The 14,392-nt window shown below is 54.7% G+C and overlaps 2 protein-coding genes and 1 non-coding gene across 6 annotated transcripts in view; all 3 read right to left on the reverse strand.

Moving 5' to 3' along the window:
* Positions 1-55: 55 nt before the first annotated feature.
* On the reverse strand, positions 56-1,251 carry CUNH12orf57 (chromosome unknown C12orf57 homolog). Of its 2 annotated transcripts, none has more exons than XM_051780893.1 (3): positions 1,154-1,251; positions 469-645; positions 56-387 (listed from the first exon to the last, which is right to left on the reverse strand). In XM_051780893.1, exons 2-3 carry the CDS (start codon positions 590-592, stop codon positions 239-241), a joined length of 273 nt encoding a protein of 90 aa, XP_051636853.1. In that variant the 5' UTR covers positions 593-645; positions 1,154-1,251; the 3' UTR covers positions 56-238. The 2 variants fall into 2 exon arrangements, with proteins under 2 accessions (XP_051636853.1, XP_051636852.1); XM_051780892.1 differs by lacking the exon at positions 1,154-1,251 and adding an exon at positions 788-945.
* On the reverse strand, positions 956-1,016 carry LOC127468197 (U7 small nuclear RNA). The gene has a single exon (XR_007903447.1). It is a non-coding gene; the product is annotated as a U7 small nuclear RNA (small nuclear RNA).
* Positions 1,252-1,405: 154 nt separating the features above from the next.
* ATN1 (atrophin 1) overlaps positions 1,406-14,392 on the reverse strand; it is a 28,750-nt gene continuing 15,763 nt past the window's right edge. For 2 of the 3 annotated variants that reach the window (XM_051780695.1, XM_051780694.1), the window contains exons 2-10: positions 10,376-10,562; positions 10,041-10,178; positions 9,546-9,659; positions 6,228-8,227; positions 5,787-6,009; positions 4,961-5,678; positions 3,655-3,798; positions 3,207-3,387; positions 1,406-2,671 (exon numbers count right to left, since the gene is read on the reverse strand). In XM_051780695.1, the coding sequence (XP_051636655.1) occupies positions 2,638-2,671; positions 3,207-3,387; positions 3,655-3,798; positions 4,961-5,678; positions 5,787-6,009; positions 6,228-8,227; positions 9,546-9,659; positions 10,041-10,178; positions 10,376-10,453 (3,630 nt within the window). In that variant the 5' untranslated portion in view covers positions 10,454-10,562 and the 3' untranslated portion in view covers positions 1,406-2,637. Of the gene's footprint in view, positions 2,672-3,206; positions 3,388-3,654; positions 3,799-4,960; positions 5,679-5,786; positions 6,010-6,227; positions 8,228-9,541; positions 9,660-10,040; positions 10,179-10,375; positions 10,563-14,392 lie in introns of those variants that run through there. The other variant, XM_051780696.1, reaches the window with a different exon arrangement.

Genomic DNA, 14,392 nt, shown 5'->3' on the forward strand with positions numbered 1-14,392 from the left:
GCACCCGTGCCTGGGGAGCACCGCTGAGCTCACGGTCATTCATAGAACACGGGCATTTTCAACACACGTTTTATTCACGAGCGGACACACGAGAGGGCACGAAGCATCCCGTTCTCTCCAGGTCAGCATCTCCCTTGTTCGAGTGCTCCATTCCCAGGGCTGACAGGACCTGCACTTGGGAAGGAAGGCACCAGCCGGAGCAGCGGGAATGCTCCGCGGGAATGCTCCGCGGGAATGCTCAGGAAGCGGCAACTCCGCCAGTCCCGGCCCCGTGCGGCGGCAGCGTCATGGGTGGCAGGAACATGGCCTTGAGCTTGCCCGACATGCTGGCGATCTCCGGGTCCTGCGACTCGTAGGACTTGATCAGGCGGGCGAACTTCAGGACCCCTGCAAGGAGAGAGGGTGGGCAGGGGGCCCTCGCTGCCCCGGCGGGCCCAGAGCTCCCCGCCCGGCGGGGGCACAACCCACCTTCGCCATCGCTGCTGAAGCCGTAGGCCTTGATCACGTCCTGCTGGATCTGGGTGGCCACAGGCAGCAGGAACTGCAGCATCTTGCCCATGTCGTTGCAGGCGTTGTCCCGAGCCTCCTCCATGCGCTGCGCGTTTTCGGGCGCCCCGAACGCCTTGATCACCTCCGCCAGCACCGCTGCAGGACACGGAGACACGGACACTCAGCTATCTATCATCCTCCCGTACTCACCGCCGCGGGACGCGGGCACTCAGCCGCCCGGCAGACGGGGAGGTGCGGGGATGGAGATGAGGAAATGGAGCAACCCTGGCGCGCTCACCCTTCGCCTGCTCGGCGCTGAGCGCTGCCGGGCCCACGGGCTGCGCGGACGCCGCCATGGGGCGCGGCGGGGCGGCCGCGGCTCCGGACCCGCGCCGGCGGACAACGATACCGCCCCCGTCCGCGCCTGCGCCTCCCCGCCTCTCTCTGCCATTGCACCGGTGGGTGGGGCGGCTTCCCGCGAGAGCGGGAAACCTGCTGGACAAATTCTAAAAGAGCTGAAATCACTGCCGGAAGTGAGTCCCCGGCGGGGCTCCGCTCCTGGCCGACCCGCCCCGCGGTGAGGGCGAGAAGCCCTCTTCCCCCAGATTGTTCCCTCCGAGGTTCCTCGGCCCCGCCACCCCCGTCCGCCCCTCCCCGCGCTCACACCGGCGGCCGCCGCCGACAAACGAGCCCGGCCGCGCCGGTCGGGCCGTATGCAAATCGGCAGCTTCCCATTGGCGCTGCGCTCGCAAGCCCCGCCCCTCTAGGCGAAGGGGGCGTGGCTCCTGCCCACCGGCTCCTCCGCGGCTTTCCCCGGTCCCAGCCCTTCCCTGTTTTCACCGAGAAAGCTTGTGCTAGTGCCCTTCCCCTCATGGCCCCAGGGAAAAGAAATGAACACACTGGAGTCCTGTTTCTGGAAGGGGTTTTTTTGTCCTTTTTTTTTGTCCTTTTGTAAGAGCTTCATATATATATTTATATATATAAATTATTAGAATGTGTGTCGGTGCGCGGGAGTGCAAGGGGAACGTAGTTTGGGTGTTTGGTTTTGCTTTTTTTTTTCCATAGCTGTGTTGTTGGTTGTTTTTCCTTTTAATGGTTAAGTAAATATATATATATATATGGGGGACCAATCGAGAGATACAACTGTGAAATCAGAACACGCACGCAGGGGCAAGGGAGTCACAAGTTGCTACATAAAACTGCCACGTCTAATAGGATGTGCATGAGTTAAAGTACATCAATTAGGATGGGTGAGGGGAAAGGGGCAGCCACCCTCTTACAGTCCCAGGACTCAGTGTCACTGCTCAGCCACATCATCTCTCCCCGTGGGGCTCAGAGGGGTCGCAGTGGTGATCGCAGTCTTGAAAACAGTCTCCTGGTGCTTTGCACCTCGTGGCCGTGCCCATTCCCATCAGCCACAGGAAAGCACAGCCACTATCCAGCAAACAGTCTTGCGGTGCTTTGCACCCCGATGGCTGGGACCAGACCCCAGACCCTCCGTAGGCAGGAGTGGCCACTTAGAAAGGGGTCCTGTAACACTTTGTTTGCATCTGAAGGGATGTCGGAGAATGGGAAGCTGCTCTGGCTAATCTGAAAAAGTTCCACGTTGCTCTTCTGTATCGCTAAGCAGTATCTTACACTTAAAGGGGGGTAGGGTGTTGAGGAGGCATCTTGAAAAAAGGCTCTGTTGGGTTTGGAGTTACTTCTTGGCTGCACCTCCTCCTCACGGAAGTAGAAAAGGCAGCACCATCCTGTACATGAAGTCCTGCAATGCTCTGCACTTTTTATTTAATGCAAGTGTTACCCCAAAATAAAGGATGGAGCTGCTGCCACCCTGAATTCATGTCAGTCTTTGTCTTTCTGAGCTCTGTGCAGTGCTGATTCTCTTTTCTTCAGAGCTCAGCTGAAATCACGTACCGATTGTTTCATGTCCGTTAGTGGTGTTTCAGTCCCTCCCCATTTTCTCTCCTCCACTTTCTGTTCCCAGGATGCCACCCTGTACTTTTTGTCTGTCTTCTCTTGTACTCTTACTGCATGGCGGGATCAGGATGTGTCACTTTGCAGCTTCCCCTTCATCAGGATTCGGTTGATTGATTGTTCCTCTTAAGAGAAAGACATGATGATGTCATGTTGACAGCAGAAGTCCATTTAAAGGGGTTTGTCACTTTCCTTCTTCAGGTGGCTAGGATAAAGAAGAGGAATGAGGTGATTGTGAAAGGGGAAAAGGCAATTTATTACGTCCCCCTGCCTCTGTTAGTCTAGACCCACATGACACTGCTGGCTTGCAAAGTTTGGCAAATCCTTGAAGTAGGAGATGCTATTGAAGGTACAACACTGCACCTCTTTCCTTCCCAGTGTGCCTCCCCACATACATGTGAAAGCCTCGTCTTGGCAAAAGCATCAAGCCCTTGCAAATGTTTTGTATTTTGGCAGGGCTATTGGTTAGTCATAACTGCATTTAGCATGTGTGAAACATGTAAAGTTCTTTCCCCTTTCAGAGGTGAGGAGCCTGGCAAGTGAATAGCCACTTGCCAAGAATGACCTTCCTGTGGCCAGCCCACAGCTGTTCCCCACGGCAAGGCAAGGCATCCCTGCTCCCAGGTGTGGGCTAAGGCAGTCACCCATCTCAGGGGCAACGCTTCCTCGTGCCCACCACCTCCACCAGCCCCAGGCTGGGCCTGGAGGCGTATGTGTGAGGTGAGAGCAGGCCCACACACCTGTAGTAATCCTCCTGCGTCGGGAGTGGCACGCCGTGCAGGGGGTGATGGGCGTGAAGCCACTGCTGCTGCTCCAGGGCCAGGCGCTGCAGCTCAGCCGACTGCGCGTGCATGGCCTGCAGCTGGTGTGCTGCTGACATGGGCGCGGAGAGAGAGCCCGGCAGGTCCCTGTAGGGTGCAGCTGCACCCGAAACAGAGAAGAAACAAGTTGATGAAACAGCTCCATCCATGGCCCCACAGCTCAGTCAAGACTCTGCTGCACTCCCATTCCCTGCCCTGCCCACATGGAGGACCTGCCCACCCCCTGATAGAGTGGTCCTGTCCTACACCATGCCGAAGCTCTGTTTGACAGACCCGTTTGGTCCTGTGACCCCTCCTGACGCCCCTGCCTGTCAGAGCTCTGTTGATCTCTCAGGAGGAGACCAGCAGAACCTGTGAGCATCCTTACCAAAAAGCTGGTGGCGAAGCACTTCATTCTCATGAAGAGGGTGAGGCAGGAGAGGGTTGGGGATGGTTCCAGCTGGGTATGGTATCCGGGTGAGGTGTGATCCCGAGGCAAGTGGGTCAATAAGAGGGTGAACAGAGGCTGAGGCTGGGAACAAAAGATAACACAAGATAATTGTCCCATGCTTTGTAAAAGCTAACATGAAGAAAGGTGCAAGGCCTCACAAAACAGACACGGAGAGAAGGCTGGAGTATGTTAGGGATGGAATCACTTCACAGCTAGACAATACAATACCATGTCCTTCTGAGTGTTACTCTTTTTGCTTGCATTGAGTTTCACATGAACCAGTCTGGCAGAGCTCTGTTCCCACACTCCTCAGGGAGAAGTACTGCTCCTTAAAAGTCAATTCTGCAAGGACCTGCTCTGCAATCAGCTCTGCACCCTGTATCATGCTTATCTGCCACCCTGGCAGTCATTCATGTGCGTACTTGGATGCTTCCGTTTACCGGTCTCATCCAGGACAGATGCTCTTTCCAGTGGTCTGGACTCACTGCCAGAGTGCTAGCTAGAGATGCCCAGCTATGGAGAACAGGGGAATGGACATTCATTTGTACCTGGTGCCACCTCTGAGCAGCTGTGGCACTGACTGCTCACAGCACCCAAGCAGGCACAACACTATTTTCTTATTGTACTGTAGCTTGGGCTTTACTTCCCTGAGATTTTCATCCCTTAACTTTTTACTTTGTTTTCCTGTAGGACATGGAAATGGAAGGGACCACCACTCAATTCTGAAGAACAGCAGCCTCCAGTTCCTTCTCCCATCCCATCCCATCCCATCCCATCCCATCCCATCCCATCCCATCCCATCCCATCCCATTACCTGCAGCAAGAGCTATAGCAGCAAACCTGATAACCAACATTTCATTAGTCCTAAGGACACTGTCAAAACTGTTCTAGCAGGGCTTCCATTCCCTCTGCAGAGCCCAATGTGAGGGATGAAGTCCCCAGCAATAGCAGTCTGGCAGCCAGTGGGATGGATCCCAGCACTTATACTGTGTCCTCAGAGATCCAGAATGAAAGGACATGGTGCAAACAATTCTGCTTGCCACTAAACAGTTGGTGGGATGGGAGTGAGGGCAAGGAATAACAACCATGATGTTGGGCTCTTCTGGCTGAAGATCTGTGACCTTAAAGTCTAGTGTCAGCAGCTTTTGGGCTTCCCCAGTGCCAGAGGGAGGGAGCGTAAGGAGGACACATTAGACTAGAGAGCAGGGCTTTGTGCAGGGCACCACCACCACAGGGTCCTTACCTGCGTGTATGGCATCCTGCTGGTGGAGATGGAGGTGGGAGTGGATGTGGGAATGCTGATGATGATGAGGTGTCACATTGAGCATCTGCAGCCGGGCCAGAGGGTCATTGCTGAGAGCAGCCACTCGCTCGGCGTGCTGGCGTTCAGCCGCCAAGCGCTCAGCATAGGACATGTCGGGACGAAGAGTGGGGCCAGCTGCCAGCGCCAGCCTCTCCCGCTCCAAGTGGCCCAGCCCTGGGTGGAAGGGAAAAGCGGGATGAAGGCCAGGGGCTGTTTGCAGACTCAGCCCGCCATGGCGTGGGAACGGATCCATGGCAGCAGCCGGCACAGCATGGAGCTGCTCCAACTCAGCTGGTTTGACTTCAAAGCCGGGCTTGAGACGTTCACGCAGGTCCCGGTCCCTCAGGTCTCGTTCGCGGGCTTCCCGTTCCCTCAGCTCCCGCTCCCGCGTCGCTGGATCGCTGCTGTAGATGGCTGGCACGTTGTACCCCAGCAAGCCCGGGTCGACTGCCCCCAGCGGCACGTAGAAGGGGTGGTTGCGGTTGCTGGGGGACATGACATGGGGCCGTGCGTATTCACTCAAGGTGCGCAGAGCCGGGGTGTCAGGGCCCAGGTATGGGGGAACAGTGGCTACAGCACTGCCCTGCTCGAAGGAGGGGCGGTGGGGAACTGGCCCAAGGGACGAGCACTCGACTGGACGGCCCTCCTGGGCCATCTTCTGCAAAAGAGCAAAGAGACCAGCTTCAGGGTCCCAGCAGGGAGTGGCCGAGGGGGCCCTAGAGCATCCACCCTGGCTGTGCTGCAGCTGTGGGACCCCCAGACCTACCACACTCCTCTCCAGCTCTCGTTCCTTCTCCCGCTCTCGCTCCTTCTCCCGCTCCCGTTCCCGTTCCCGCTCCTTCTCTTCACGCGCCTTCTGCTCAGCCTCTCGCCGCACTTTCTCCACCAAGTCTGCCCTTTTCTTGGCCAGCTTGGAGCCATCAAGGGGCACGAAGTACAGGTCAGTGCGGGAGCAGGAGTTGAAGCCGCGGTCCAGGTGTTTGTTGAATCTGGGGGTGAGACGTGAAGCCTGTCAGTGCTGAAGGGGCTGGAGAGAAGGGATGGGGACAGGGATAGGTACTGTGGGGAAGACACTGAGAGAAAGCGAAAAGTATCATGGAAAAGCCAAAACGGGAGCAGCTGCACCTCAGGCTTGTGGTGATTTCCTCTTCCCTGCCCCTTATATCACACCCCAGCCTACAGAGAACCCCCCACAGCTGCCCCTCACCTGGCTGACTGGCTGGCATGGCTTGGCACATCCACCACCTTGGGGGGCGGCGAGGGGCTGCGAGCAGGAGGCACGGGGCTCTCAGGGGGCTCGTACTCCTCTGATGGCTCCTGCTTGATCTGCGCAGCACTGAGGGGGAGTGGGGGCGGTGGGGGGGCCGGGGCAGTCATGCTCCCCGGCAAGGGTGGTGGGGCAGAAGGGGCGGGTGAAGGGGCTTTGTAGCCGCCCGTCACAGGGGAGGAGGCCACCCGGTAGCCAGGAGGGGTGGCTGCCCGGAAAGGGGCAGCTGAGGAAGTGGGGGGTGAGCCTGGTTTGTAGGGGGCTGGGGGCTGGAAGGTGGGGACAGGGGAGGCCGCACGCTTCCCATATGGGGCCACAGCTGAAGGGGGTACCGGAGGTGAGACTGTCTTGTAGGGGGCTGCAGAGGGGGAGGCCATGGTGGCGATTACAGTGGAGAGGGTGGTGGCAGCAGAGGTGACCGGAGGGCCAGCACCATGGGCAGGGGAGGGAGGGGGTGGAGGGGGGAAAGTGTAGGTGGCAGGATTCTGTCCCGGGGGGTGAGAGCACATGCTGGGGTAGCTTCCTTGAGAAGAGGTGGCAGAGGAGGATGAGGAAGAAGAAGAGGAGGAGGATGAGGAGGAGGAAGAGGGGGCTGTGGCCGCGGTGGCCGAGGGAGCCTGGCTGTAGGCAGCCTGGCTGTGGGGAGGGTAGAGGCGCAGCCCGTAGGTGGGATGGGAAGGGTGATGGCTGTTAGACTCCAGGCCATGGGGGTAGCCAGGGGGCTGGGGAGGAGCTGCAGCTGCTGGGGAGACACCCCCGCTGCTCCCATGGCTGTGGTGGTGCTGCTGGGGCGGCTGCTGGTGATGGGGGGACTGGCCGGGGAAGGGGGCAGCAGGGTGGGAGCCAGCATTGCCCAAGGGCCGGCTGTAAGGGGGTGGCCCCTGGCTCCAGACGGGCTGCGAGGGCAGGGAGGGCTGGGTGTACTTGGGGGGCTGGCTGGAGACAGAGAGGCCACTGGGTGGGGGAAAGGAGTGCCCGTAGGAAGCGGTGTAACTGGGCAGGGGCTGGCCCGGGGAGGGCTGGGGGTACTGAGCTGAGGAGCTGGAGGGTGGTAGAGGTGGTGGGGCATAGGGGTAGCGGGAGGGGGCCAGGGCTGGTGCCTTGTCCTGTCCCATGCCGTGGGGCGAGGGGAGGTGGCCACTCAGGCCCTGACCCACCATCCCCGGAGAGCTGGAGGCAGCCACTGTGTTGTTGAGGGGGCGCAGGGCTGGGGGAGGAGGCAGGTTGGCAGAGACGTGAGGGAAGGAAGGGGCTGAAGCTGGGGGGGCAGCTGGAGGGTTGGCTGGGGGTGTCTTTTGAGGGGGGAGCCCCCCTCCTACTGACGCCAGCGAGATTGGGGTGGTGGGTGGTGGATTGTGCTTGGCGCTGAGGGTCTGCTCGCGACCCCCTGGTGCTGGGAGCCCCCCCACTCCACTGGCAATTTTGGTCCCAACCTGGACCACATTGGTTGAAGGGTAAAGGGGAGTGTGGGAAGAGGAGGAGGAAGAAGAGGAGGAAGAGGATGAAGAAGGGGGAGCAGAAGGGGCAGCAACAGCAGAGGAGGAGGAGGAGGAGGCGGGTGTCTGTGGGGCTTGAGCCTGGAAAATGCGGGAGGCTTGGCCCTCCAGCTGTGAATGATAACTTCCTGCAGGGGGTCCTTGGGGGTGCACCTCGCCTGGGAGCCCAAAGCTGGGCTCTGGTGGACGGGCCAGGCTGTCGGGAGGGGGAGCTACCGGTGGGCTCTGGGGGAAGAGCGGAGGGTGGTGGTAGGAGTGAGACGGCCCCTGGGACAGCACAGAGGAGGAGTCGGAGTCATTCTCCACACTCCCAGGGCTGTAGACACTGGGAGAGGTGCTCCTGTTATCCTGGTCAATGTCCCGTGGGTCACTGCTCATCTCATCGTTGAAGCTGTGGCCATCAAGGCTGTCAACATCAGATGGGGATGGAGGGCAGGGCAACTCCTGAAGTAGGAAGGAGGAGAAAAGACACATTAGGAAGCCTCCCAGACCACACCTAACACATTTCAAGTTCCCAGAAAACTTGCTTTCCAGCCCTTCCTTGCCAGCCCCAGCACTAGAAAAGCCCACAGAGGAAAGGAGACATCGTCTGGCAAGGAATAAATAACATGTCCTCCTGCCTCCCCTCTAGTGCTCTCACATCCTTCATGAGCATCCCATGTTCGGGAAGGAAGTACCTTGTGTAAAGGGGCAGCAAAGGAGGGCAGGGAACTGCTACAGGAAAGGTCGAGAGTGAACAGATATGAGCGGTCCTTGCACCACCACTACCAGCGGTGGGCTGTTGGCCAGAGCATGATATCACCAGGTGGCACAGAACAGCACACACCACAGTGGTCCCAGCACAGACCCCAGACTCAGACTCACTCTTCTTGCCCCTGCAGAGCTCTCCCTGGTCGAGGAGATCAGATCCCCTCCAGACCCCTCTCACTGTCCCACTCCTTACCTCCAGGAGTTACCCCTGTGCTTCCCAATCCCTGCTCCTCCCCACCACTCTCACCTCAGGTAATGTGCACTGGTGATTAAGCAGTCATCCTGGGTAATTAACAAGTGCCACTCTTGAGCCTCGGGGCTTACAAGAGAGGCTAACCTGAAAAAATATCACTGTTGAGCTGAATGGAGTGCTCACGTGGAGAAATTACAAAGTTGTAACCACAGTGGTTTAACTACAATGACCTCATAATGTGAGCAAATATCCCAGTGTCTGCAGCCTCTAAGGCCAGTTCCCAGAACAGGAATGGAGAAGCGCAAGAGCTGAGTCTTCTTCCAACCATCCAACTACCAATCCAGGCTGATGCTGTCGGCTTCCAGAAAAGTCCTGTCACAACTCTGTGTGTGCATGAGCAGGTTTTGCACGACTGTCACCTGGAACCCATCACAACTTAAGCACCTCCATTTCGCACTGCGCTAGGGGATCGGAAGAGGCTGACTAACCCAACGAGCAGCTGCGCATGGAGCCAGGCTCTTGCCACTAACCTGGGAAAGGCAGGGCATGTGCCCAGCTCCAAGAGCACAGCAGTCCCCTGTAGACAAGGCAAAACAGACAGAGAGCCTCTGTCTCCTCAGTTGTCTCTCCTGGTGGTATTTTTTGTAGCCAGACAGATGCCATTTAGATTGCAAGAGCTGCAGTGCAAAACAAGGTGCTGGGGATCCCAAGCAGTGGGAACCTCAAGCTGGACAGGCGTGAGCAGCACAGGTAGGAAAACAGGAGATTCCTTTGCCCTGGACTTGGGGCATGCCAGCAATCACAGCAGTGAGAACTCACCTCGGTTTTGGTTTTTTTGGGAGCGTTAGTGTCCTCCCCTTCACTCTCTGAGATCTCTTCTGTTCGGCCCTGCTTGTTGCCCTTGGGGGTGCAGGATTCCTCCACTCGGCCCTTCTGCAAGGAAGAGAAGGAGAACAGGGAGATGGGAGGGTCATGGGGCAATTTCCCAACCTGCCACACCTTCACAGAATGCAGCAGGTGAGACACAGCCACCATGGCATGTGTGTTGATAACACTAGCAGAGCAACAAGGAGCCAGGATATGGCAAAAATTAGCACTAAAAGGGGATGGTGGGACCAAGGACCAGTTCTTAGGAGATGGCAGGAAGTGCAAGATGGTGAGGATAAGAGTAGAAGGATCCTGCTCGTTTTAGGGAGCTAATCCAGCATGGGTTCCTTGGTGGATCCCTTCTGGTCTGTGTTCCTGGATCCTCAAATGGATCCTACCTAGTCTGGGCAGTCCTTGGCCACACCACACCTGCGTGCTAGCTTATACCTTTGTCGCTTGTCGGGACTTCTCAGCCTTGCCATCACTGCTGGAGGTGCTGACGCCGCCGGGGGAAGCTCGACCCCGTGACCTGAGTTCCTCTCGGGGCCCTGGAGTCTCTTTCTTCCGTCCACTCCGCATTGACATCTAAGGGAAGGATCACTGTATCAGTCCTGCATGGCATCTCCCTCCACTCCTGCCTCGTCCCCAGCCTCCCAAAGCCCCTGAACCCCTGGCACTCCACTGTGCCAAACTCATGCCCGCTAGCTTGCTGGGAGTCTCAGTCCCAACCCACAGGTCCAGCTTGGCTCTCATGTCCCACCCCCCTCTCCTATCTCACGTACTGAGTCCTTGTTCTGTCGTGTCTTCATTCTTTTGGGTGCGGGACCCCCATTCTCCTTGGTCCGGCTTGATGAAAACATAAATTTTTGTCACTCCACACCCCCTTCGGCTGTTCCCAAGGAGACAGGGATGGGCAGTTCTTCTGGAAGGGAGGCTTGCACTAGTCACACAAAAAGATCCTGATGAATCCTGAAAGGCAGACAAGCACAAGAGAGCGGAGAAAGACTGAGTGGACTGTAGAACATATTTTTGTGGTTTGCTACAGAAATATGACAAAATTATTACTGTTTCCTTATTTAAAGATGCAAGGATGTTTACCAAGAACTCAATAAACTTTTCCATCAGTGGGGAAAAAGATTTGCCCACTGCCATACCTGAGTTCCAGTTTCTGGGAGTGACACCCACACAATGAGAGGTATTCCTTTTTAATGACTTCAAACTGAGAGAAGGCAGGTTTAGATTAGATCTGAGGAGGAAACTCTTTACTGTGAGGGTGGTGAGGCACTGGAACAGGTTGTGCTGAGAAGCTATAGATGCCCCAACCCTGGAACTGTTCAAAGCCAGGCCAGATGGAGCTGTGAGCAACCTGGTCCATGGAAGGTGTCCCTGCCCACGGCAAAGGGGTTGGAACTAGGTGATCTTTAAGGTCCCTTTCAACCCAAACCATTCTGTGGTTCTCTGATTCTATGATTCAGGGCCCATCAATAATGCTTTGGAGGTAACACGGAGGAATGGTTATCAAGATTTTCGCTGTCTTCTGAAATAATTTTAGCATTTTCACTTCCTTAGAAAAAATAACAGGAAAGTGCTTTAAAATGTTCCTCATGACAAACTAAGTCCCCCATTGCACTTGCCAGCACAGTAAGTTACCTCGCCATGTGCTGTCATTCGCCAGCCCTGTGTCATGGGCCCCCAGTGGCCTTTGCTGAAGTCTTGCTTAGGCTGGTCCATGCCCAAGGTACACAAACAGGTGCAAGAAAATGCATTTGGCTTTGATTTTGCATGATGCAAACAGAACTGTCTCTGTTTAGCCTGGAGTGCCTGCCAAGGTCTCCTTCTCCATACACTGGATGTTTCTCAGTGTAATAGAATCATGCCCAGAGATGCAGAGTACATCATATCCTTACATTTTGCAGCAGCGGGAAGATTTCTGAACCAATTTGCAGCTTTGTGCCATGTCCAAAAGCACCATATATATTTAACACCCTCTTATACCACACAGTTCCTACTTTAGAGTATGAAAGCACCATGATTGTGTTAGCCTGGGAACTGGACTGAAATGATTCAGGGATGCTGCTCCTGAAGCAAGTTTCCTTGACTTCATCACGCCTGAGATCTTCTGCACTGCACTGCACATATGTAACCAAAGACTTTATCCTTCCCCAGCCTGTCATTTGAGCTCCTATTCTCAGACTTTAGAATGGACAATTCACAAGACAAGCGAATGTGTCATGTGGATAAGGCATCAGGAGAAAAGAGCCACATCTACTGGGTTATGGTCTCTGATCTGGAGGCACAGAGAAGTTTGTGAATAAGAAGACTACAGATTTGGGACTCCCAAAGGCTGTCTTAGACTTGGAAAGTTCAGCTTCCAGCCGAGCAGTGCAGGAGCAATCTGGATGGACTTCCATTTCTCTGAGACAGGAGCTGAAACCTCAGGGGTTTTGGAGAGATCAGAGCAAAAGCACCAGACAGCAGACCTCCTGTGCAACCGTGCTGCTGGCCTGTGAGGCCCCAGGGTCACTGTCTTCCACCACCCTCATCTCCCTACCCATGAAAAGGGAATAATGACACCGGCCTGTCTCTCCTGGGGCTCCACATCTTCCCCGACCAATGCTTAGAGAAACCCATCCGGAAGGCACTTAGGAAGAGCAGGGGATTGTTTGTTTTAATTTCATTAATATTTTATTTGACCCTCATCACAAAAGCCACAGGGGACTCATCCAGCATTAATTCCCACACACATCAATTCATTAACTTAGACCTCTTCTTTAATAGAAAAATAGCTGATGATGGTTTATAACTGACCTAATGGAGGCAGAGCCTGCTCACAATCCCTATCAGCTGACTTGTTTTACAGCCTTACATTTCTGCCATGCTTTGCCCTTTGGTTGCTAATTCAGCCAGTTACATTGGTGCTATTCTAGATAAGCATTTAGAATTAACATTTCTTACATGAAACAAACATTTTAGGTAGGGCAATCCTAATTTAATTCAACTTTGACACACACCATGGTGGCAACCTACAAGTATTAGCTCAGCTCTGAAGGCACAGCAGCAGCAACAGCACACTGCCAACATGTCACTGCTCTACATTCCACAGGGATGCCACCCACACCTCCCACACCAAAGAACCCAACCTGGTACTGCAGTGCACAGGTCTCACTTCAGCTTTTCAGTAACCCTGTAGTGACAATTAGAAGCTTCTTTCCAGAAAAGTCAGAGAAGTAATACACAGCCAACCACAGACCAAAACTTCCCTTTTTAACAGAGATATACCCACCTGGTACTTATGTCAACTGCTGAATATGCAGTACCAAACAAAGCCAGAAACGAATAGGGGTGTTTCAGGAGACATAATCAACTCCTGACTGAGACATAAGTTTCTGTCACTTAGTGAAGACTTTTCTAAAATATGTAAGAGAACTGACACACACATTATTAGGCTCAGTAGAGAAACTGTTACGGCCAGATGAGAGGATCACAACACTGCCTTCTAATTTTAACATCTATGAAATAAAAGCTTGCAAATGTGAGCCTTGACAATCAGCAAAGTTACACCTAATGCTTCCTGTCACCGAAGATCCCTGTAAATGTCTCTGAAGGGCTCTTAGGGCTCTGTGGTTTTGCTAAGGAGGTGAGATGCGGCAGGGATGATGTCAAAGGGTTAACCTTTCCCTGGCCCTGTGAAGCCCTTTACAGGTTTGACTGAGTTATGAGGCATTGCGAATTGCTATTTTCTATTTGCGTTTCACACAACCCAGCTTGGCTTGGCTTACTGCCCAAAGCCCTCCATATTCTCGTGTAAGCCCTGGTGCAGTCTCCTGTGAGCAACACACACTCAACAGGCATCCCCCACACGGGATTCAAAATGGATCCCGCTCCTCCTCAGCTCCAAGTAATTCTCCTTGCCAAAGCTGGACTGTCCTGCACAGACAGCCAGGAGCTAGCGAGCTCCAGTTCTTCTTCTATTGAGGGACACAGAAAAAACTCTCTCTCCTTCCCAGGTAGTAGTGTGGAGCAATTCTCACAGGTAACTAAACTGAAATCAAGTCCATCTCAAATGAGAAGCACTAAGGTTTTACCTCTCTTAGAAAGTTTGTCCTTGGCTCAGGATAGCATTTGCATGTTACAGAAAATGCGTTTGAGAAAATAAACTCTCCTAGATGGCAACAGAAGCAGAGGAAATGGGAACTAAGGTCCAGCTAGCCCTCCCTGGGGCCAGTGCCAGGAGAAGGGAGAGCTGAAGGCTCCCAGGATCCACGTCACTTAAGAAAAAGGGCTAACACTATCATTACCACAGCAGTGTCTAGCTGGCGGACATTTAAGGCCTGATCCAGTCCTCACTGAGATTAGCTGCTGGTACTCAGTTGTCATGTTGCTGAGAACTCAGCTGCACCAGGCAGGGCACATCTCCAGGATGAAGGACCACCGCCTCCCAAGATCTTGCTTTATGGTGAACTTGCCACCGGCTGCCACATGAGAGGAACCCCGAAGAGAAGATACAAGGACTCCCTGAAACAACATCTCAGCCTTGGCCATATTGATCAACATAACTGGTCTACTCTGGCCTCCAGTCGGGAGGTCTGGAGACACACCATCTATAACACTGCTGATGCTTTTGAGAAAGCACGCAGGATCACTCTCGAGGAGAAAAGGCAACACAGAAAGAACCGTGCCTTGCAGAATTTACCACCTAAGGAGTCTTTCTGCTGTGCCTTTTGCAACCGGACATGCCTGTCTCGTATTGGCCTTTTTAGCCACCAGCGCGCTTGTGACAAACGTGGGTAGAGCCCTTT

This window comes from Manacus candei, unplaced genomic scaffold, assembly GCF_025592945.1.
Source record: "Manacus candei isolate 608988 ecotype Guabito, Panama unplaced genomic scaffold, ASM2559294v1 h1tg000014l, whole genome shotgun sequence".
NCBI lineage: Eukaryota > Metazoa > Chordata > Aves > Passeriformes > Pipridae > Manacus > Manacus candei.